This window comes from Bicyclus anynana, chromosome 26 (assembly GCF_947172395.1).
Source record: "Bicyclus anynana chromosome 26, ilBicAnyn1.1, whole genome shotgun sequence".
NCBI classification, from domain to species: Eukaryota; Metazoa; Arthropoda; class Insecta; order Lepidoptera; family Nymphalidae; genus Bicyclus; species Bicyclus anynana.
Window position 1 is genome coordinate 9,803,659 of NC_069108.1, and position 25,969 is coordinate 9,829,627.

General features: G+C 40.4%; 2 protein-coding genes across 4 annotated transcripts in view; both read right to left on the reverse strand.

Annotated features, from left to right (window-relative positions):
* The window catches only part of LOC112054149 (protein neuralized), a 54,193-nt gene that overhangs the window by 5,202 nt on the left and 23,022 nt on the right, over positions 1-25,969 (reverse strand). For all 3 annotated transcript variants that reach the window (XM_052889698.1, XM_052889696.1, XM_052889697.1), the window contains exons 2-6: positions 3,656-3,786; positions 2,838-3,050; positions 2,049-2,445; positions 922-1,310; positions 79-206 (exon numbers count right to left, since the gene is read on the reverse strand). In XM_052889698.1, coding sequence (XP_052745658.1) covers positions 79-206; positions 922-1,310; positions 2,049-2,445; positions 2,838-3,050; positions 3,656-3,786 — 1,258 coding nt within the window. The remainder of the gene's footprint in view (positions 1-78; positions 207-921; positions 1,311-2,048; positions 2,446-2,837; positions 3,051-3,655; positions 3,787-25,969) is intronic.
* LOC112054142 (1,5-anhydro-D-fructose reductase-like) overlaps positions 5,315-25,969 on the reverse strand; it is a 62,096-nt gene continuing 41,441 nt past the window's right edge. Inside the window, exon 9 of the mRNA XM_052889702.1 lies at positions 5,315-6,256. The gene's annotated coding sequence lies outside the window, so the exon portion shown is untranslated. The remainder of the gene's footprint in view (positions 6,257-25,969) is intronic.

Genomic DNA, 25,969 nt, shown 5'->3' on the forward strand with positions numbered 1-25,969 from the left:
TTTTATAATATAAGTGTGGCTAGAATGAACGATGTAATGCAATAATGTGACATTAGCAGAGCTGCAAGTGTGTCTCACCTGGTGATTGCGCTCATGCTGCCAGGCGGCAGCAGCTGCTCGTTGCAGCTGTTCTGGCTGCTGGAGGCGCACAGCTCGCGGCGCGGCGCCGGCAGCGCGCTCGCCGACAGGCAGGAGCTCTGGATCGGCTGCGGGGGAGGTGCTGGTCAGTTGGGTGGACGAGAGGTACCAGTAACTGATCAGTGAGGTGAACAAGCTGATCTAGATGTGTCGCTTGCCGATCAGTTGGATGAACATTAACATATTAATTTGCTGATCAGTGGGGTAAACTTTAAATAACTTTCTGATCAGTTGAATGTATTAGAGATAATTTACTGATCAGTGGGCTGAACATAAGATAACTCAGTAATGAGTGAGGTAAACATGAGATAACTTGCTGAACAATTGAATGAAATGAAATAATTCTCAAATCATTGAAGTGTACAGGAGATGAGTTGCTGATGAGTGGGGTGAACATGAGATAACTTGCTGATCAGTCGGATGAATACAAGATAACTTACTGATCAGTTGGATGAATACAAGACAACTTACTGATCAGTTAGATGAATATGAAGTTGTCAATGTGCTGATAGATATGATGGAGAACAGTTGAATAGGTATAGTTGTATCTCTCTGTAAATCTAGAGCGGTCTGTAAGTTTCGCTAGCGTGTGAATTAGCTCGTGGTTATTTTAAATATAGTTAAGGGGTTTCTTGTATTGGACTAATGAAAGTCGGGTTACAATCAAGCTGCAGTTTTTGCAGGGAATTCGATACGTCGTAACGATTATAGAGACTCTCTTTTTGATGACCTCCCTGTACTGTCATTTTAGATATAGTCAAGGTGTTTCTCGTATTGTCTCACCTCCGCGTAGTGCGCGCCGGCGGGCGGCGGCGGCAGGCTGACCACCAGCACGGCGGGCGCGGGCGGCGGGGCGGGCGGGGCGGTGGTGAGCAGGCGCACGCGCTGCGTGGCGCCGTACACGTCGACGAAGGCCCACAGGCGCAGCGAGTGGTCCACGTGCAGCACGTGCGCCGGCGCGCCGTTGCGCGACAGGCGCACCTCGCCCGCCGCCGACAGCGCCACGCACAGCTCGTCGCCGCGCCGCAGCCCGGCCGCCGCGTCGCGCCGCACCACCCAGTACTCCGGCCGGTCCAGCAGCTGCTCCGCGTCGTCGGGCAGCGCGCCCGCGCGCAGCGAGCCCGGGTCGCACGACGTCAGGCCCACCGCCAGGCTGCCCGCGTACGCCGGCTCTGCGGCAAGCAGACGGTGGTCAAGTGGGCGCACTTCACGAGCAATGTCGAAACGTCAATATGAACGGCCACGTAGCGACAGACTGCGCACGCTCTCGTCTGACGCATCTCGATTTTATCTAACTTCATGTATGATCTGCGCAGATAATTCTCGAGACATTATAGACTTTGAATTGGAGTGCGTGCGACAAATTTTTATATACCTATTTGCGGTTACAAAATGTTTAAGATATCATAAATAAAACACTCGAGTTCGTGAGAACATGTGTTAAATGATTGTTTATATTTTATCAACGTACCCACAACTTATCACATTTATATGAAATGAAAAAGTGTCTATCATGAAAGAGCATACGATTTGATTTCAGTTCTTTGTTAGGCAGCGTGGACACCGACACGCTGCTAATCGCGTTAGTGATTTTTTACAATAATGTTGTGTTGTAATTATTGATCATAAACATGGAGAACATATTGGACAAGGGAAGTGAGTATCGATGCATTTTAAAGGATTCCCTTAAACCTACACTCAAGGTCACAAGTCCTGAGACCTGCTCGAGATGTTTCCTCTATCACAAAATAATGGGAAATGATGGCTAGGTTTGAATTTATTGATTTTTATGATACATTCGGGTAAATAAGGTCAATGTTAACTAACTTATACACCCAGATCTACAGAACTCTGCCAGCTGACGCCAGTACCAGTGTAGAGTACAGCATCAAACCGATCAGTGCACTCACCGGTGGCCAGGATCTGTATGAGCAGCGTCTGCCCGGCGCGCAGCGGGCGCGCGGAGAACACGTAGCCCTGGCAGAACTCGCCGGGCGCGCGCGCCGCCTCGCCGGCCGCGCCCAGCACCACGTGCCGCCCGCGCGTGCGGTGCAGCGCCAGCGGCTGCGGCGTGGACGCCGGCGCGGGCGAGGGCTCCGCGATCGCCAGCGCGCGGAGCCCCGCCGCCAGCGCGTCGCGCGCGCGCGCGTCCTCCAGCGCCACGGCCGTGCAGTTGCCGTACACGTCCAGCAGCGCCCACAGCGGCTCGCGCACCTCCACGCCCGACAGGAACACGCCCAGCTCCTCGCCGTTGATGCCGAAGTGCACGTCGCCCGCCGCCGTCACGTAGTAGTGCAGCACGGCGTCCTGGCCAATGCAGACAAATGTTGTTACAAGACGCAGAACAATTAACAAAACAGTCCGCGGAATCACGGACTTGTAAACATTGTGTGTAGGGTTAAGAGGACCTTAGTTATTCAAATTCTATCCAATGTGATACGCTTTTCAATTCTGGTCTGTCAAGCTGAAGCTTGACCCTGGAGTTCAGAGAATTGACACCCGCAATACGACACGCCGCAACGGCTTCACAGAAACCAAGTTTTTGATGACCTCCCTGTACTGCAGCGTCATTTAGAATCGGGTGAGATTGCAGCCGAGGGCTAACCTTGCCATCGCATAGAAACGCTTCTATTGTTATCTATATCATCGTCTCGCGCACGACACGTCGGCGAGGCGCACCCACACGTCACATGTCTCACCTTCTCACAGAAGCGCTCGGCGAGCGCCTTGGCCCAGTGGCCGGGGCGCGCGGTGAGGTCGGGGCAGGCGTACTTGGGCAGCGCGGGCAGCGCGGCGGGGTCGTGCGCCGTGAAGCCGAAGCGCAGCACGCCGCTCCACGCAGACGACACGTCGGCGAAGCGCAGCAGCACGCGCTCGCCCACGCGCACCGGCCGCGCGCTGAACGCCACGCCCTGCGAATGCAATAAAAAATATTATTAAAGATTTGTAAGAAGTTGTGTGGTGACTTCAACTCAGTTGTTTGTTAGGCAGCGTTGACACCGTCACGCTGCTAGTCGCGTTAGTGATTTTGAGCAATAATGTTTTGTGTTGTAATTATTGATCATAAATTGTTTAGTGTGGACATGGAGAACGTGTCGGGCAGCGGAGGTGAGTGTTTATGCATCCTTAAGGGATCCCTTAAACCTACACCAAAGTTCACAAGTCCTGGGATCTGCTCGAGGTGTTTCCTCTACCATAAAATAATTGTACATACACTGTCGCTGCTACCCGTCACGTCATACTAGACTTGGCGGTATGGTAACAAACTCAGTTCACTTCACTTTTAATGGAAAAATCTTTTAAGTTGCATGCTGCCATCTACAGTTATAATGGAAAAAGTGATTGTTATTTTAACTACCAGTAGATGGCGTTCTTTTAAACCATCCTTTTCATACACTTCAAAAACCTGTCGCGATGTAGTTACGCCAGAGCCTCACAGATGGCGTTTTGATTGTTTCTGTCTCCAGAAGTTTCACTACAGTCGTGTGCTCTACAGTGGTGTTTATATGACACATACCTTGCAGAAGGACTCGACACGGCGCGCCGTGAGCCCGTCGCGCGACACGCGCACGTTGTCGCCGTGCACGCGGTGGAAGCTCAGCGGCGGCAGGTTGTTGGGCGCGCCGCCCGCGCAGCCTCCGCGCGGCGCTGGAGCGACAGACACGTGACCGTTAATGTATTGTCGACAGAAACACACAACGCTGCCGCGTGGTATGTACGGGGCAGCGCCATCTAGTTGACGAGTTTACAACTACCAAATTAAATAAACAAAAATCAAATGAATTATTGGTTTACGACCCCTGTAGTCCAGTAGGTTGCAACGACAGCAATGTCCCAGTGCCCTGCGCTCATCTAACCGTGGACGGCAGAATGTGCTCAGCGCCCTACATACTCCGTTGCGATGGACTCACGTAGCGATTTACGTAGTTAATTACGCAAATGAGTATTCATATAAAAGAGGAGAATACGCGATGGAAGGCGCTCTTTGATCAATCTCCTATGAGTGGGACATCTGGTTAGGATTAGGCTCTCTATATTTCGATCGCCGAAATTAGAGTTTTCTAGTAGTTATAATTTCATTTTGTAATAATTATAATATTGGAAAAATTTTTAATAAATAAGTATAAAATCATACGCATTTGCATTCTTCAACCCCCTAGCTGCCCCAAAACGTAAGTATTGTACTTCTTACATCTAAACATATACATTATTAATCAATTATATATAATATACAATAATCAATTATATATCGAATACTATCGTTCGTATGTATTACAAGTGTATCACTCGTCACAATATCTCAAAAACCGCTTAACATATTAAGTTTAAACTTGACAGGGAGGTAATTAATAGTAGACATCCGCTAAGAACGAATTTTGCGACAGGGCCGGATTAAGGAAGATCTGAGGGCGAAGGAAGTCACGGGCATCCGCAAGTATTTATCTAAGTGAATTAAAAGAAAAGACAGCTAATATGAGTACCATAACCTTTCTAAGTAATTCCAAAGTGTACATAATCAATCGAGCAAACTTTCGTAAGATAGTCTATCAAAGCAACGTCTCCCCTCGCCATTTACGATATATTCACCCCAGCACACCCCGCGGCAGGCGACTATCGCCGCTAACCCCAGCACGCAAGCGCTAGCGGCTAGCACTACCACCGACCCCTCGCGCTACCACCTGCCCGGCAGCTGCGCGCCAGTTGCAGACTTGTAATGTTTAGACATGTCACGCGTTCACTGAGAGCCTGCCAGAGCTACACAAACCACATTTTATGATGACAGTTTGTCAGTTCACGCAAACCATATGCAGTACTATACTGTAATTAGGTGTTTTATTACAATATTGTTAGGGTCAGACTCATTAGAAACGTAGGTGTAATCTGTAAAAACGTCTTATTTGCGGAAACTGTATGAAAGATTATACTATAACATTGGTATTAGCGTCGCTCGCGTACGAAATTAGGTAAAAAATGGTTTTTCGGTAAAATAACGTTGTTTGCTACCATTACTATATTATTGACACTTTGCGTAAAATGAAAATAATAAAGTTATTTTGTTAAAAACGCAATGTTAAAGGATAGCGAAAACAAAAATACGATGTAAAACTATTTTGTGGCTCATTATTTAACTGGTACCTCGAGATACATAATAACTTAGCAAATTCAAGTTTAAAACATAATGTTATTGATATATTCTACGGAATTATCATGAGGTATCATATTCAAGATACCAGTCACTTAACTTCGCGACGACCCTTTGAAAATATTAAAAAAATACGTTCTATACAAGTACTTCGACAATGTAGAATCTAGACCCTATGGTACTAGCATGGGCTGACAAACTCAGTCTACTGAGGTATGTCTGACTCCCGCAGACTTTAATTTTACGTCGAAACGTCGAGCGCTCGCGGTTAGTTAGTTACATACGAGTACCTATTTTCTCGTAAGTTTGGAACATCTTGCGCGAAAGTGGGTTAATTTGTGCGTTTCTCTTAAAACACATGTCAAAATTACACAACTAGAGGTAAATATAGAATCTATATTCTATGGCAGGAGACTCCATGATGCTAAACGTTACCCGAGCGTCGCAAGATTAGCTGATAAGAATAATAAATAATGGGGATGATGACTAGGTTTGAATATATTGATTTTTATGATACATTCGGGTAAAGAGGGTCAATGTTAACTAATTTATACATAAAAAGCAAAGATTGTCTGGATATTTGCAAAATAAATGAGATTATAAAATTTCAAAAACTATTAAATTTTTTTTATCGTAATTAGATGAAAATTCATACAGTTTTAGCTTCCTTACATTAAATGTGACATTTTTTAATATATGAACTATAAAGATAAACGCACAAATAACAAAGATATTAGTAATTTTGTTTGAACGCGCATACAAATCTAACGATCATTACATTGCCTATGACGTCATTTTTTCGAGCCATTTTGTATGGGGCGTTTTTCAGGGATCCGCGGCAGCGCCGCAAATCTGACTCTTTAAATCCCTGTAGCTCCGAAAGTAATGATCGCAGATACCCTGTTCCTTTTACAAAATTGCTTTACTATTAGCGTACTCTTGATTTATATACAATTTAAAAAACTGTCATCATCCCTATTATTTATACATATAGTATTTTCGCTATCAATGGCGGGGAGAGAAACTACAGGATATAAAGACAACTTTCATTGTTTGCAGAATGAAAATAAAATAAACCTCGCGCGTGACTCTAGAACAGAAATACAATTTCATATTATTATTATTATTATTTTTTATTCTTTACAAGTTAGCCCTTGACTACAATCTCACCTGATGGTAAGTGATGATGCAGTCTAAGATGGAAGCGGGCTAACTTGTTAGGAGGAGGATGAAAATCCACACCCCTTTCGGTATCTACACGGCATCGTACCGGAACGCTAAATCGCTTGGCGGTACGTCTTTGCCGGTAGGATGGTAACTAGCCACGGCCAAGGCCTCCCACCAGCCAGACCTGGACAAATTAAGAAAATCTCAATCTGCCAGCCGGGGATCGAACCCAACCCACCAAATCGAAATTCTGCAACTTTTGGCCCATTTAATGCACCACACTGCTCCAATATGATTTTGTAGCTATCTGCTGTTTATGATAACCGTAACAAGCTCTAAAACTTTCTTGGAAGATAGAAAATGTTCAATATTTTTTATAACACGAACCAGGACTCGAACCCTGATCTTCAAGACCTAGTGATCTGCAGCATCGTAACCTAACCACTGAACCTGTGAGGCACTTAAGTGATACAATTATCATAAAAGTACCAGGCTCGCATAAACAATCAACAGGTTTTCTACAACAATCTGGTGTCGCCTTACAAAACCCGCCCCACATCGGATATCCACCCCGAGAGAGCATCGGAACAGGGGTAGTCAAGCGATCGACTTCCGCCGGATACACGCCCCTCAACTACACCCCCGATTCGTGACACCTGGCTCTTAAACGACCCCCTATATACTAAATCTTACAAAATCTCGAAAAAAAAAAATTATCTTTCATCTCCAATTTTACTTACAGTAAGTACCTACATCCATACTTACTAATATTATAAATGTAAAAAGTCTGTCCGTCTGTTACTTTTCTCACGGCTAAATCGCTGAACCGATTTGAATGAAATTTGGTATAGAGATAATACATGGTAATACTTATATTCCTCTTTTAAAGGCCGATCAAAAAGTCCGCAATCGAATATTATGGCAGTGGACAACGTACAAATTTGCACTTCAACATAAGAGTCACAAAGATAACTTTATCGAGGATTTGTTTATTTTATATGAAAAGTGAGCCCTTGACTGCTATCTCATCTGATATATCCATACCTCTGTCGGTTTCTAAGCGTCAACGTACCGGTACGCTAAATCGTTTGGTGGTACGTCATTAAACAAAAACTAAGCCAATTTAGAAAATATAAAATCCCTATCCGAATTCAGGACCTCTCGGTTAAAAACCACATCGCTACCGACTGCGCCAGAAAGGTCGTCCAGAATGTGATGAAACAGTACTTTATGGTGCGTATGGTGTTTATGGTAACGACCGCATCTTCGCTCGAGCGGCGCGCACGTGTGCGGTACGTGCGGGACGCCATTTTGGTGGCATTGCTTCCGTCCGGAAAGAGTCCTTTGATGGACTATTATTAAATTGTAGCCTAAATAGCTCAACAGTAAGAGCAGTCGGACTCATCACTGAAGGGTGGTGGTTCGATCCCCGCCCCGTTGGTCTATTGTCGTACCCACTTTTAATACAGTCTTTCTTGACTAGTTGTCTAATATTCTTTTTTAAAAAAAATACTAAAAGTATGCGTTGCCAATTGGTGACAGATCTCATTTGATGGTAAGTGGCATTGTATAAGAAACCGGCGACTCTTTTAGTGAGTAAATCCTGGGGGAGCCATGGATATTTTCAGGATAAAAAGTAGCTAATGTATTGCTCCAACGTCCAGTTAATCTCTAAACGAATTTCATCCAATTCGATTCAACTATTTTGACGTTAGGAAACAGACAGACTGACTTACTTTTGTATTTATAATATTAGTCAATAGATTTATTTCTGCCATTTCTCAATAATCCAGAATTGGAACTTGAACGCAAAACAATTAATTCATTCATCCCCTTCCAAGAGGGTGAGTGCACCCCTCATGTGTGCAAAACAAACGGGAGTGTGTGGACAATTAGTTTACGCTGTTTGTGTGACCTACCCTCACGCACGAACTAAGTAGATGGCCCAAAATTGGCCCAAATGAAAAATACCAACAAACGTAATTATATGAATGTAGTAAAATTACCTGACAATTACTATTTTTTAATAAAAAATCGAAGACTAGGAATTGCAAGGGGGTTTAAAATCATTTGGTTATCATATCCATAAGTAGATAGGAGTAATATAGAAATTTAATGGTACTTCTATAATAATATTATAAAGAGATAAAGTTTGTAATATTGTAAGGGATGATCAATCTCTGGATCTACTGAACCGATTTTGAAAATTCTTCCACCACTAGAAAGCCACATTATTTGTGAGTAACACAGGCTATATTTCATCACCGTATTCTCACAGGGACAGGAACTATGCGGATGAAACCAAAGCGTCTGCTAATATCTCACACAACACTCACCTTTAAATGAACCCGCGTCAGAACTATTTAGTAATCGTCAATCAGTTAGTGTCCCGATTTAACCAGACAGTTAACTATTACTGCGCCTAAATCTAGACCGCGTTTGACGTCATGCAGCTAAGATTAGTCGGCGTGGCACCAGGAAGACTTGCGTGACGTCACACTTGACATTTCGACCACCACCGCCCGCCAAGTGTGACAATTGTTACATACATCACATACGGGGCTTGAGACATAACCATAGATCTATAACACATAGATAGTGTGTAGTCGTAGGATTCGTAAGTTTTGTGTGCCCCGAAATGGGAGCCCTTGTCACATCGCTACGATACGACAAGTATGCTTGTGTGCGTTTCAGCGAGGGTAATACGCCCTCATACACAGAAGAACATACATTGTCACAGAAGTGGCTTACGGTTGGAGTGAAGAATTGTTAGGTTTTGCGGGTCTATGTGTTATTAGTCTAAGCACATCTCAGTAACCCAGGACTTCATCATTTGTTGCCACACTAATTTACCACTGGATCTACGAGGTCCAGTCAATTCTACATTTATAGGTTAGGTATTATCATTAACAACACTTAATCACGAGTCTCCTCTCAGGATGAGAGTTATTAATCCAATAGTCCACCACGCTGGCCCAATGCGGATTGGCAGACTTCACACACGCAGAGAATTAAGAAAATTCTCTGGTATGCAGGTTTCCTCACGATGTTTTCCTTCACCGTTTGAGACACGTGATATTTAATTTCTTATAATGAACATAATTAAAAAGTTATAGGTGCAGGCCCCGAATTGGATTCGAACCTACGCCCTCTGAATCAAAGGCGGTTCGTATCCGCTGGGCTGTCAAGGTGTTATGTATCGACTGAGAATGTCCAGATGCTCTAATTACATCGCCCAAATACCTACAGTACTAAATCACCCACAGATGTGGGGTCGTCTTAATCCTGAGGGGATGGCAATAATAACCCATTGTCAGCGCTAGGGGGTCGCACTGAGGGGGTCCACGTTGTATCGAGGGGTATGTATCTTATTGATATCGTATTATTGCTGATTCAAGTGGATCTTGTAAAGAAAATATTTTTACATCTCACTAGGTCGAAAGGGAATTGTTGTTTTATCCACGATGTAAAAAGAGGAGTGTTATAACACTGTCTGTCTGTCTGTAATATCGTAGCTACTAATTTTCGGTATTTTCGATACGCCATATGAGGTGTAATCCTGAAAAGGATCGAAAACTAAAACTAAACGCTTGAAAGTTGACATTTGCCATTTATAATTAGTACGAGTAGACGTTCAATAAGAACGAATTTTGCGAGAGGGCCGGATTAAGGAGTTCTCATTCGCACGTCCGTTAAAAAACTCTCGTGCGAATGAGGTTAAGGGCGAATGAAGTCGCGCGCGCTAACTATATTTGTAAGATATGAATTAAACAAACAAACATAGCGAGTTGGACAAAAAACAAGTACCAACACATCGCCACGCTGCGTGCTCACCCCAAGAGGAAGACGTTTCCAGTACGCAGCCAAGCGTTACGGTACGCGGGTCAGCGTACTCATACTCCTCGCTACAGGTTTATTTATATTTGAGGCAAACCATGAAACTGTGTCTGTACTTAATATTATAAAGAGGTAACGTTTGTGATGGAAAATCTCTGGATATACTGATTTGATTTAGAAAATTCTTTTACCATAAGAAAGCTACGTTATTAGCGAGTGTTACAGGCTATATTTTAGCACCCTATTTTAACGCGTACGGAAACAACGCAGGTGATTTTTATAAATATCAACTGTTGTGTTTCTTGCTAGCTTCTCAGCAGAACCGGTGGTAGTCTTTACAAATACTCAACATTTACATTTTAAAAGTGCTTGTAAACTAAACCTGATGATAATAAATAAATTTTGACTTTGACTTTGGACTTTGGACTTTGACTTTGACTTTGACTTTGGACTTTGGACATCTTGAAATAACTAAAGGCCTGAGATAGCGGGAGATACACAAAGGCTAAAAGTTTACCAGCCCTTAGTCTATATAGACATGTTTATAGTACATATAGTACAAGAGCCCACAATACTAAGTCAGGACAGTGCGATGATCTCAACACTTTCTCATGCCGACGCTACTAAATATGGATCACACTCTGTAGTGACGACAGACAACACAAAGGCAGCACGAGTGGCGGCCATCTCACACTATTGTTTATGGTCGGAGTAAACACGTCTTCATTTATAACGCAATCCAAAATGTCTGCCTCATAACCAGTTCATAGTGTTTAAATATAAACATGAGGGAACCTTTGTCCACTTAACGTTAAGTGATCAACTCATCATGAAATATTGAAAACTGCTTGATGTACAAAAATGATAGCAGGAAGGTAGTTTCTAGTTAGTAGGTGGATTTTCCGACATGGCCGGATTAGGGAGGTCTAAAAGCTCTATTGGTTTTATATGAAATAACACCATTTTATGTAAGATGCAAAAAGATTTAATAATTAACTTAATATAACAACGTTAGTAATGTAAACCAGATTGTAAAAGGAAAAGTCAAAAGTGACAGCAAATGTCACAGATACATAATAATAGCAGAGACAATATCGAATGACAGTAAGTGTAAGGCGGTTTTAAAGTTGACATTTCTAACAGGCTCTTCGAAATTTAAGCAAATGTCATGGCGTCCGCTAGTAAAAGATATATATATCCTCCGAGGTAACCGTGTAACAACGCCATCTGTTGTCTCCAGAGAATCACCCCTCGAGCGATACGTCCCCAAAATAACCCACTGCACCAGTTTCATACTCGGAGCTAGCGGGGGTGAGGGGGAGGACTAAGCTTACGTATTGAGGGGCGGCTTTATAAGTATTAGGGCACTTTTTGTTCTATTACTGATTTTGATTAAGACAAAGATGTTTTATACTAAGATCTAAGTAGAATATTTTAAAATGGCTGAGATGTATATTTAATGTCGGTAATTTTTTTCATATCTATATATGTATATAAAAGAAGTCGGGTTTGTTACAACACTTAAAACTCGAGAGCTGCTGGACCTATCTGACTCAAAATTGATAAGTGGTAGCTGAGAACAAGGAGAAGGACATAGGATACTTAGGGTAGGGGTAGGGTAGTGATAGGGTAGGGATAGGGGTAGGGTGGGAATAGAATAGGATAGAATGAGTCAAAGATTTAGATGAAAATATTGATTGTGGTTGTGTCACTAAAATTAAACTACTACTACTAAAATGTAAACAAAGCAATTATTGGAACAATTTCTGAAAATATTAACTTTATGAGAAGGTAAATACAAGAGGCCATTTGAAGTGTTTGAAGTAGCACAGATTTTCCGAATGAAACCACGAAATCTAGTAAAACATACGTCTTATATAATTAATTCTATTAGAAAAAGCTCATAAATGATAACCCTCCTTTGGATTACTTAAATAACAATAAGTGAGGCAAAAAAATTTATTAAGACGGAATAATTGAACTATAAAGTTATAAACCATTATTAAAACCGTGCAAAGGTTTTTATGATACTTTTTACATAAAACAAGTGGTAGTTTCCGCGTGACTGCTGGCAACACTGGGGGAAGGGGAAATATTTAAAAAAAATACCGAATAAGGTTCCGTATGTAGGCTCAGTATAAATAGTTTAGGAATCGAATTGCAGTTTTTGCCGAGCTTTTCCCGACACTGTTTTTAAAATTTCATTACAAATGATTATGTATTCGTTTTGACATTCTTCAAGCGACTTAAAAAAAGGAGGAGGTCTTCATAATACCTCATAACTTCGTCCTTTATAAACCAATTTTGAAATTCTTCTCATTTTGTTTGAAAGACTGATTGTTCCTATTTCAGTTTCATGAAAATCGGTTTCCAAGTTTTGTGTTAAAATTAAAATAACTGAACTGAACAAAGACTTTCTTGTAGTCTATACCGATGCTAACCGATTTTCATAGTTTTGATTTCTTTTTTTTAAGTAAAATAAAAGGTCGATTTTTGCACAACTTCATAGGCACGTAGACCTACGGTTTCAATTTCAACCTCGGACGGACGGACAGCAAAATTATATTATAAGGGTTCGTTTCCTTGTGATATACAGAACCCTAAAAAAAGAACGTGCAAAGGTGCACGACCCGTCCGGATACCGTGACCAAAGTCGACCGTAATAAAAAACTATACGCCAGATTATAAAATAATCCAGCATATAGTTGTAATGGTCACAAATGACCACAAATTACATTGTTAGCTACGCTCTCAACTGGACCGCGAAATATTTCGTTAAATGCGCTCCATTTTTGGACGCGATTTGTACCACAGACGATAAATATTATTAACAAGCCAACACCCCACGGTAGTTCATATTCTCGTGAGGATATATGGGGATAAACTATAGCCTAACTACAAATAAGGCTTTTTAGTGGTACAAGAACTTCATAGATTCAGTAAATATCTGACTACAAGTATGGAACCCTCGGTGCATGTCTTATCCGAATTTTACGCAATTGCATTTAACCGATTTTTTATGAAATAAAGTAATATTAACGATCTCACTTGATGGTAAGTGGTGAAAGTGTCTCTACAAAACTTCGTTAAGTTAACAATCTATGCAAAAATACATGTTTTATGTTACAGTTGCAAGACAAAGCCCTATCAAGTAAATTAGCTGTCTACATCAGGCCATGTTATATATAGACAACAAAACGACACGCGTGTCTGTCTGTCTACCGACACAAAGACTGACTCATCCAATGCTTTCTCTTGTAACAGCATACACATTGTGTTTATTACTTTAGGTATTCACGACAAAGATGTGCGGAACCATCGACCTTCATCCTCAACAGAGGAAGTCCAAATATGTGTTGGAAATAATATCATTAACAAGTTATATTCGGCTCACTGCTGAGCTCGAGTCTCCTCTCAGAATAAGAGGGGTTAGGGCATTAGGACTTTAATAATAATGACCATACTGCTTTTTACTGACATTTCATATTATTCTGACATTTTACCTATACTATTTTGACTTTTTAATTTTATTTTCGATTTTTGTTTTTTATGTTTTTCTTAATATGGGTCTATGCCTGAAATAAATGAATTTTATTTTATTTTTTTATTTTATTTTATTTATTTATTAGTCCAGAGAATTAAGAAAACTCTCAGGTATGCAGGTTTCCTCACGATGATGAAAATACATACATATAAATAATGTAAACTAATATTACAAAGAGGTAAGATATGATTTTTTGTTTGTTCTTATAGGCTCAGAAAATTCTGGACCGATTTTTAAAATTCTTTCACCAATGAAAAGCTACATTACCAGCAAGTTACAGAGGTTATATTCCATCCACATATTCCCACGGGAATGGAAACTATGCGAGTGAAAAGTAATTGATATAATGATGATTAATGAGAATTATTCACAAGTCCTGGGACCTGCTCCAATTTTAAAATCGTTTTTGTATCCAGTGCCTACTCTAACTGAGAACTATGCACACCACACACAAGCCGGTACATACATCTAAACATATCTGCGTGATCTGAAAGGAATACTTTCATTAGTCGTGTGCCCAACGACCGAGGCGCGAGGCGGCGGAGCGCAACGCACTAGATGGTCGGTGAGCGTGCTACCGCGGCACACAGTGGCGCAGTGCTGGCGACCTCGTGCGGGGATGCACCACCACAGCAGTAACGTTCAAAAGTCACCCAGGAATAACAACTATTTCAGTACAGTTATTGCCACAACAAGCCCCACAACGTCGGACCCCCAGGGGGCCGCACGTGGCGCGACGCGGGGGCACTCAGCTATATTTACAACACACAGACACCTCGACGAGCAGTACATGTAGACAAAAGAACCAGAGAGTATACAAATTACTTAGTCTAATTCAACCTATCTTCGTCGTGAGTCGTGTTCGTGAACATCTTCTGCCTTCAATTCTGAGAGCGTAGGTTCGAATCCGGTCCGCGGCATGAACCTCCAACTTTTCAGTTGTGTGCATTTTAAGCAATAAAACATCACGTGTCTCAGAAATCGTGAGGAAACCTGCATACCAGTGAATTTTCCTAATTCTTTGCGTGTGTCAAGTCTGCCAATCCGCATAGAGCCAGCGTGATGGACTATTGGCCTAACCTCTCTCATTCTGAGAGGAGACTCGTGCTCAATAGTGAGCCAAATAAGAGCCTGTAATGGTTTGATACAAAAACGAGTTTTTTTTTAATTCATTAATGAATCTGCAGTACTTATATGCAATACATTTTCAATGAAGTGCAAGCCTTTGTTTATTATTGTTAAAAATCATAATATAGCTGAGATGATGTTAGAAACCGTAATTTAATCGAGATGAAGGCAACGGGAGAGACACGAGATACGCAGCATCCGCGGACGGCAACGGATGTGAAACCTGACCGACACCGACAGACCACTGACATATACATAATATCATTGTAAGCTATTGATTACCACTTGGTACCTATGTATACTAATACTAAGCTAAAGTGTTTGTTTGAACGCGCTTATCTCAGGAACTACTGGTGCGGTTTGAAAAATTCTTTTAGTGTTAGGTAGCCCATTTATCGAGGAATGTTATATATTATCCCCGTATTTCTACGGGAACGGGAACCACGCGGGTGAAACCGATGAATCGCGAGCTAGTCAGCATATTCAGAGGAAAGATTTTTTTGCGTGTTTCTAGCGACTACACTCCGAAACTAGTGGTTCGATTTACAAAATTTTGTCATCAATACAAAGCTACGTTATCAGAGAGTAAGATAAGGTACATATTACCTTGGTGCACCACAGAACATGGTACAGAACAAGGCAGATACTACTTTGTAGGCCGAAGATAATGAAAAACCAGTAAATAACCAATTCGTACAATATATAAGCATTTATAGTGCCTACTGCCTTGTTAAAAGCGTCATGCACGCCACAACAGCACATGGGTTACATTTTCCATCGATATTCCCACAAGAATTGAATCTATGCTCATACTACGGCGTGCCCTGTCACGGTGACTACAGCGTCTGATGAGTTATATCATGTAACGGCTTGTATGGGCCTATAATATAATACAGCCTCAGCATAATTAGCTGTGTGCCGTGAGAACCGTCACTGTTGGCTGTGAGCCGCTGTAATGGCTGTAATGGTGCCCTTTATGGTCTTACACCACGCCTGTTATAATTTTGACGATCTCGTGTAACGTAACAAAGGTCAATAAATTATAAAAAAACCTCTATAACTAATTAAAAAAAATAATAATAACAGAATACTATATTGTAACCAATTTTGACGGCCTCCGTGGCGCAGTGGTGTGCGCGGTGGATTTACAAGACGGAGGTCCTAGGTTCCTCGGCTAGACCGATTGAGGTTTTCTAAATAATAGAGGGTTACCACCCTACCGGCAAAGACGTACCGCTGAGCGATTTAAAATTCCGGTACGATGTCGTGTATAAATCTAAAGGTATGGATTTTCAACCTACTCCTAACAAGTTATCCCGCTTCCATCTTAGATTACATCATCACTTACTGTCAGGTGAGATTGTAGTCAAGGGCTAACTTGTAGAGAATAATACACCAATACAAGATCAATTTTATCGGACGTGAGCGCTGCAGGCACGTGAACTTATTTGATGGTGGGTGTCTAGCATTAACTACATCCATAGCATCGTACAGCTCAAATTGTATCAAGCGGCAGTTAAAGTTAACAACAAAAATTAACTATCTAAATCACGTCATCAACTGATAAGATAGTTCCCAGCGCAGACCCGCGGGGGGGGGGGTAACGAGCGGGGAAGGGGGGACCAAATCTCACTTTATAATCCTAACCGCTAAGTGGATTATGTGCACCATGGATTTAAAGTATTTTTGGAGACTTGTACCTAAAGTGTAAAGCTTTTAAATCAATTTTTAAAGGATGTTCTATATATATCCCGGATGTATGTTTATACACAATAATCTCAAAAACGTCTGCCTCTAACCATGTTACGAAAGTAAAGTTGTAAATAAAAAAAAAAACATGCGAATGACATTCGTCATCGATAGATCACATCGACCTACTCGTTCGTACATAGATGTTTTAATATATAGCCATTATTATAGACAAAAAACTTATGGTAGGCGTCCACTGATCCGCATCGTACGTATCGGACGCATCGCATCAAACGGTTCTTTAATATTTTTACAGTAGATAATTGCGGATTTGTGGACGTCTGCTGTAAGACATAACTTTCACTGACAGACAGTTGATATTAGGATGAGTAACTTCGGCTACTTTTACTAAACAATTACCAATTTTTAAAACGCGGACAAAGTCATAGATAACGGTTAGACGTTTATAATGTTTTCACCATGTTTTCCTATAAACTTGCGTGTGACGCAAACCTTGAACCTATGGAGAGACTCGATCGTAAAGAAAACATACAATTATATCGTAAAGTTTAATGAAAAAAAGTCAACAAACAAAGTTGTCCCAATAATTACATTCATAATGGTCATCCTACGATTGACTTCATAATGATTCATCCAACGTGGGAATCTTTTGACTTGGACAAACGATATAAGAAATAGATCTTATTAGTATCATGAATAAGGTCTACAATACGATTGCGTTTTAGGATATATGCTGATGAATGGACTTGAAGTACACTATTTATAGACTATTGTAAGAAGTAGGCTTTTGATATAGTATATGATATAACGAAGTTGTTATGGTATATGTAATCGTTAGGCTTTTTAGTTTGAGACAGTTATACTGATATTGTTTTATTTAAATCACAGCAATGCTGCTTGTATTGCTGTGTTCCAGTCTGAATGGTAATGGTTGCCCGCTCGCTGAATTTTGGGTTGATTTTTAATAAAATACGTAACATGGCTACAGTGGAAGTTCTCATGTGTAATTTCACATGAGAACTCGAACTAATACCTAAATACCTGTACTGACAGCCGGTTAAAACCAGCGGTTAAATATAGAGCAGGCGTAAACCGCGACAGGTTCCGCGGCTCAAACTAGTTCAGGAACACGACGTCCTGCGACTGCGAGTGAAACACAAAAACAAAAGTGCGACAAAACGAGCCGAGTAACGGCATCGCGTCCGATCCCACGCCGCCCACTCGCCGGCCTGCCTCCGCCACATACGCCTCATCCACTCACGATCTCGGGGACACCAGACTGGTACGCTCAGACCAAAACTACCTTCACGAACGACCATCTAAGCAGAGCTAAAAGTCTCAGAGGAGACGCCCTTAGAGAGTCGTTTCGCCCAACTACTCTGTTTCTGCCTTTGGACATCAGGCGATGCTTCTGCGCTCGCCCGAGCCCCCGTTGAGGTCCTATTAACACTTCACAAGTCCCAAAAATTGGCAAGTAGGTACTGTGTGTCCACATTGGGCTCACGGACTTGTGAGTACAAACTGGCGTGAGCCATCGTTGGGCTCAATGGACTGTGTTAAGGAGATCACGGCACTTACACAATCGGGACGAAGACACACTTCATTTCATGAAGATTCAAGGTTTTATTAGTCCATGCTGCTGCCACAGGTGAGTAGGTGTGGCAGCTACTTATGCTGTTTCGACTGCGGTGACTTTGGTTTCGATGGTAGCCACAGATTATGAGATATCATGTCTCCAGTCGCCAGTTAGTTGGAAAACACCCTAAAGATCAAACATCAAGGGTCTCTAACAAAGGGTTGCCTCGCAGCTAACTGTCTGATGACATGACAGATGATTCTTCATGATATCCCGAACAATATATAAAAAAAACCTTAGTTAGCCCTTGCGATCATCGATATCACCTATTGATAATGTAAAGAGGGACAACTTAATTTTACCCACATCTCCTACGGTTTCTACATTTTCTACATTTTTGTTGCTAGAAGGATCAATCATTGTCAAATACCCAATTGCAAAACACACTGTTTAACACAGTCTGGTGCTAATTGGGAGGAAACATGAAACGTTTCCCACTAGGTAAAGTGGTATTTCTTTCGAGACACAAGACGAATACAGAATTAGTATTTACTGGTATGCCAAGTTGAGCTTCAAATAGATTTTATAGTCCTCGTAGAGCAGCTTCGTGTTCTACAGGATGTGTGATCCATGTAGGGCTGATACTAGTTATTTAGCGAACTAACTGTTGTCGTAAAAACAATGGCGTATAATTATACAGTGAGTGAGTGAGTGAGTCAGTCTGTCCCTCTGCTAGAGACTGTTTATGGCTAATGGTAATTAATAACTAGACTGGTTAGGAGCCTTGTCAATAAATACATATAAATAAAATTGAAGTGTATGTCTGTGTAAACTAACTGTAGACCAAGTGCTTATGTAGTTGTTTACACAACACTACACACACTTGTTATAAAACTGTCCGTTTGTCCGAGTAAATATCTGGAACGGCTGAACTGATTTTAACGAGACTATGTTCATAACGCAAAATTTCCAGTTTCCGCCAGATTTGTGAAAAACTGAAATTCACTAAAAACCTATAAAATGGAAAATTCCTTCTCCAATATTAATTCGTAACGAGTCCAAAGTAAGCAATGCACATATGCAGTGCACGCATAATTAAGAAATATTATTAATTATGGGCGCTCTGAAAAAAAGAAACTTAAAATGTCAAAAACATCAATTTAAAACAATTTACAATAACCATCAGTAATAATATATCCATTATCCGGCCGTGTCGAGATCCACGGGCGCGTTTTCCCAGGCGCTTCGGTTAATCATTGCGGCCCTAGTGAGGAAAACTGCGCTTTGTCCCCTAGGGCGTAAAGCAGGGAATCCAACACACGTGTGAAGTGTTTACTACCGGTGTCCAAACCACTTTCCTTAACGACTCGGCTCGGTGTTTACAACAAAATTAACATAAAAATGAGAAAAAAAATCAAAAAAATATCTGTACATTTTAGGACTACTATAGTTATATTTCGATAATTTTTTAAACCATTTTGAAAAATGTTAAGGACATTGAATACTAGGTGAAAATGTAGCTTCCTTATCTTCTTTTTTATTTAATATCAGTTAAGACATACATACTGACAACCATAATCTATATCGACTAAATCGGCAAAAATCCGACAAATTGTGCATACTGTACGATTGCTAGACAAAAGTTTGGTAAAACCACAATCAAGCAATTAAAAACCCTAATCACATAGACATTAAATCCAAATCACCTCAGCTCATTGACCACACGTAACTGTTTACATAATTGGAACGATAGTTGGCCGTCTCGCTCGCACGCGTCGACGTCGCGTCGCACCGTCCCGCTCGCACGCTCTCACGGACCGTGGGAAGCTCACCTTTAGTGCGATGTATCGATTCGTTTTGTCATCGGATATACGATTCGGGAACTATCGCTTCGGGATTCCAGACGCGTTCTTATTTCAAAATTGACAGGAACTCGACGCATTTGCATATCGACCGCTCGATTGAAATGTAAAACGCTTGTCTATGGCCTAAAATTTATAGTCTATGAAGTCAGGAAATGTAATTTGATAGTATCGATCTAAACTAATATTAATAAAAAGAGGTAAGATTTGTTTTGCTCTGAAATTACTGTAACGATTTTAAAAGTTCTTTTATCAATGGATTTTACTTTAAGTCCACCACACCGTATTGTCTAAGCTTCATATCCCTTACAAAGAGAGGACCCAACCCTATAATGAGCTTTTAAATTACTTCTAATAATGCATGGATTTAAAAGGGCTAGAACCCAGAGTCGTAAAGCCAGTTATTAAAAAAAAAAGATTTTAAAAATCGAAAGCGTGTGAACTGAACGCAACAAAAATACCAAAGCATTTCAGGTATTGGACGGAAAGTTGCCGCAGCGCGGGAAAATTGCAATAAAGGGAACGTACATGACATTCCGATGGATCGAGCCATTTGAGCCTGCGCTGAACACTCCATTTATGGTGATAAATGAGAACTGTACGAATCATTGAAACGTAATCATAATCAGTCTATGACATATAAATAACATCACCGAATGGTGATGTTTGTAACCCCTACAAAAGTCCTATGTCCTGCAATCGTCCATCGGCTGATATGATGATGAATCAGCTTATTGGCACATTTTCATGCACAGACCCACCACTCTGCTGCAACACGGGTTAGCGGGTTTTATAGATTATCTGTTCTTTATGAGAAACGTAACCGGCTAACTCCGAGCTGCTACTAAGTATTTATTGGAAGAAATAAATGTTCAATATTTTGTAGCTCCAACCAGGACTCGAACCCCAGTCACCACGACCTAGAGATCTGCAGCAGCATAACCTAACCACTGAACCTAGGAGGCAGTTAAATAATACAATGATTGTAAAAGTACCAGGCTCGCAGAAACCATCAACAGGTGAAATTGCCGGAAGCAAACACATCTTGCAATTGAAAAACACAAAGGAATCAGCGATTCAAAACTTGTAACACAAATTAACAATTTTACTTTTACAACGACGCTAAACGATTTTCAACTTTATCACAAGTAATTAAGATCTGTAAAGATTCAGTTGAAGGAATATTTTAAAATTGTTTTTTTATTGACGTCTTCTTTCCCACGCACGTTCGAATTTCGAAGCTTACAAGGAAGTTCGAAATTTGAAAAATTAAAAATTATAAAGGGTTGCCCGTTTGCAATAAACTTACCATCTGGTGCGCAGATTTAGACACAATAGAGGTATTTGTTTTTCTTTTCTTTTATTGTTATGGGAAACTAGAAACGAGTTTTTTTTTGTTTACTAGCAGAGAGTTGTTAATGCGCCGTGTACACAAGAGAGTTTACTCAAAATATTGACGATTTGTTTGGCACTTTGTAAGTAGGTAGGTACCTCTTCGAGAATATGCAAGAGTTTTAAGAAAATATTATGATAAAATGCATTGGTATTGGTAGATGTGAGTAATTTTTCTCGTCATTCCAACAAAGTTTGTAGAAATATACAAAGGCATTAGAAATATAGAATACTGTATATTTTTCAAACAAGCCTTTTATAGAATACGGTACCTACTATGGTAGTTGCAGATAATATATTATTATTTATTATACATATTTCGCATTGAAAATATCTTACTCATATAGTGGTACAAATCTAATTGGTTGACTTCAACTTTGCGAATCGTCATCACCATTATCATTTTAACGGAGAGGGGATATGGCGCTTAGACCCTTTAGACCACGCTGCTTCAATGCCTTTCTTAGAAGAAAGAAAACTTAGTATCAGGATTCGAACCTAGGAACTCGTGATATATAGGAACTCGTGCTAACCAACGACCAACGATAATTGCATAAGATTCAGACTTCAATATTTGTACCTTCCTCACTAGTTACAACTTACAACAGTTTTCGCAACTGGCAACACCACCACAAACGCGCACGCAGGTAAGTACAGTAAGTAGAATGGCAACATTACGCAACGCGTCCCGGAGCGCGTCGCAAGCGGCGCATCCCACGACCCCGCGACCTCTCTCACTCACAGCACAAACCTGTTACAGCTTTCTGAACTCCTGGTACTTTGTCTACTACAATGTTTTCTATTTCACGGACCGAACGAATGTTTCTCCTGATGGTAAGTGATAATAAACAAACTATCGTATACCACAGAGCAACACTTCGCAGGATATGCAAGTAGTTACGTGCATTTCATAGATGCAGAACTGCACTGCCTACTCCGAGGAGTCAATACGAACCTGTATTAGAGTAAGAATTTTCCATTAAGTATATTATCTAGTATGCATTGTACGTTTAGTGCCTACCCAAATTAAAAACCTATTGCACGCCATGCAAGTAACACGCAGTACATTAAAAAAAATATCGCTATATTTAGCTGCTACACATTTCTGCACTCCCAGTAAGTCCTAGAAGCAAGCACCAGAGACATACATAGATATCATAGACGTTATCTACGGTCCTAGTAGACAGAAAAGTAAAAACTTATTAAAAATGTAAAGTTTTTGCACAAAGACGTAAACAAAAGCCAAGTCTATGCAAACAGATTACCTCGCCTTGCTTTATAAGTGTATATAATTATGTATATTGTATAATTACGTATACAGCGGGTAGTTAGTCGATGTTATCGCATAATCTGTGATTCATGGCGGCGCGAGCACGCAGTACGCACCTACTTTCGAATGTGGTGAGCGGGCTCTAATTCACTGGCGATTAGCAGCAGGACTGTGCACAAGTCCCGAGCTGTGGCCACGACCTACGAGCAGAAGCGACGAGCGACGCGAAAATAATCGCATTGCTTCGGCCGTGGAATTACGGGGATAAAATAGCCTACGACACTCTCAAACAACTTGACTTTTTATTGATATAATTTTTTTTCAGTTCAACAAAATCGGATCACTAGCTCCAGAGATTACCCCACCTTCAACACCACAAACTTAACTTTTCATAATATGAGCATTGATTAGTGAACGAATCGCCTTCAAAATATAATTTATTGCTGAATGCTGGGAATTATTATGAATCGAAAATAATGTGCCATGGAGTAAACAATAGCAAAACATTTTATATAGATCTTGCTCGTCCCGGCTTTTTACATGTTTCCTGTAACTGCAACCCGCTATCGCTTACGCCGCCCGCCTGTGGCCGCACGGCTACAAAGCGGGCGACTGTAGATCACGCACGATTCGAATTTCGAAGCTCTCCGAAGACGCGGCGCGCTAATGGTCGTGAGAACGAGCGGAGAATGCTCCGCCGGGAATGTTCCAAATTCAAAATTCTTCACCTACAGTGTTGCCAATTGCCGATTAAGTAATGAAACTACCCCAAAACTGTAATTAATTTTATTAACGACTTTTCAAAGTGGTTTTAATTTTAACAGAAGATTTTTATTCGACCCGTATGTACTCGTAAGTCCGTAGTTTTCTCAAAAACTACAGACCATAACTGAGATAAGTATTCGTTCTTAAAATGCTAAATTTTAGCGTAGCTTTTGGATACTTCAAACCTAATGTAAGATGATCAGTTTTTCTTTGGAAAAAAAATGACATATGACCGCCAATCATTAACTGAGTAGCGTGATGGATTTAAGCTCCACAAATTCCTGCACACAAAGAAAAAGGCCTTGCCTTGTATTAAAACAGGCTAGACCACATGCAGTATTTTTTTAGCTTAAACTAAGACTTTTGAAAGCATTCATAAACAATTTCGCAAAGCGCTGAATAAAGTCTATTAAAGCAATAACTTTTTATAATCCTCGCCAAATGTTCCGCGCATCTGTTCCACCCATCTCCCTTACACATAAAGAAATAGAAAGAGCAATCCGACAGATCGTCAGCTGGCACTATAATAGGCACGAAAACGAACAGAGACGCAGTTATACAACTTGTGCGTGTGCGAGAGGGACGCAGAGAGACCGAAAGGTGTTTCCGTACAGCTGATATGGTTTTTCTATGAATTTATTGTCGTCTTTTGATCGAAATTATGCCGTTTACGAAATATATTGAACATTTTGGAAGAAAAGTCATCGAGAGCTACGTACAACAGCTGTCGCAGTCTAACCCCAATAACTCAATAGATTAGATCAAGTACCTACTTGTACTAAGAAGGCACTATGTCAAATTGTATCAAACAGTAAAATACAAGATAATTGTTTTATGTAAAAACGTACATTTATAGCACATCTAAAAATTTTCCTGAAATGCCAGTACATTTGCATAACGAAAACCACATAAAAGAATATAATCACTTTTTTGGACTCACTTAATGAACGATTTAGAATTGAATACTAGAACAATACTTGTTACCTCATTAGTCCAGTAATTACAAAGTCCCAAAAAATATAATATCAATTTTTATTCAAAAATGTTATTAGCCTTCACCCCCCCCCCCCTGGCAACCCACATCCATATTCGTTCTCCTACAATTAAGAAGGCTCTGTAGTGCGCTGTACAATATGAACATAATGATGACCAAAGACGATATTACTTTGAGACCAGCACAGACTGACATATACATATAAGGAAAATAATACCAGTTTAAAACTGCCAATATATGCAGCAAAAAAAAATAATAAATTGAAGCTAACTGAGGGAAACTCCACGGAACAGAAATTCAGATAAAAAAATGTGTTATCAAACGCAGGGAGCGGAGGCTGTTATCACAGACAAACATATGCTGTCGCGCGTCTCTGTCGCACTCGGCGGCACTTGTGTGTCGGCGTCTCGCTCTCGCATTGTCAAGCGCCAGCTGCTCGAAACGGGACCTTAAGCTTGCGCCTGCGCATCTACAGGGTTGCCAGTTACAATAAAAAATGTAAAAACTCCCTAATAGTCAACAACTGGAAAAGGACAGAAATGTCTTGAATCAAAATGGGAAATATTTATATCTGTTAGGATATGCTTATCCGATCTACAAATTATTTGAAAGCTTCTACTATAGAAAACCCGCGGCTATTTTTGAAGTAGAAAATCCACTTTAAATAAAATAGCAATCTGGTTTACAAATCACACATCTAGATCTAGAGCTTAATCATTAATATATATTTAAATATGCAGCCGTATACTGTAAAGAAAACATTACTAATAGAATTTCATTACATTTGCACATAATATTAATAATATAATTTATTATCTAATATCTGGGAATTTATTATAAGAGAGAAGGTACAGAATTTTCGTATCCATTATGTTTTTACAGATTATCATAATAATCAATCAAGATAAGATTCAATCTATACTAATATTATAAAGAGGTAAAGTTTGTAAGTTTGTAAGTTTGTCACATTTTTTAAATGGGGTAATCTTCGGAACTACTGGTCCGATTTTAAAAATTCTTTCACCAGTAGAATGCTACATTATCGGGGAGTGCTATAGGCTATATTTTATATTGATATCATATATATTAGCCGAGTTATCACAGTTTTTGTCATACAGGTCGGACTGAAAATCCTCTTAAACAGACTTATTCGCATGCGCTGCCTTAACTATTGTGTAAAATTGAAATTAATGTATGGAGACTTTATGTATCTTTAAAAGTTCTACAAAAAAGTCCGCGACATCATATATCTACCTTCTATATATTAGCAGATATAGTACCTTTTGTGTTTTAAAAATTATTAATTTTATATACTTAGGTTTACGTCATTATTTATACAACTAAACTTTAATCCTTATTAAAATAAATTATTTAATAATCACAAGGATATTATGGAGATAAGATTTGCCCTTTACAGTATGTTAATTACTTAAATAGTTTCGG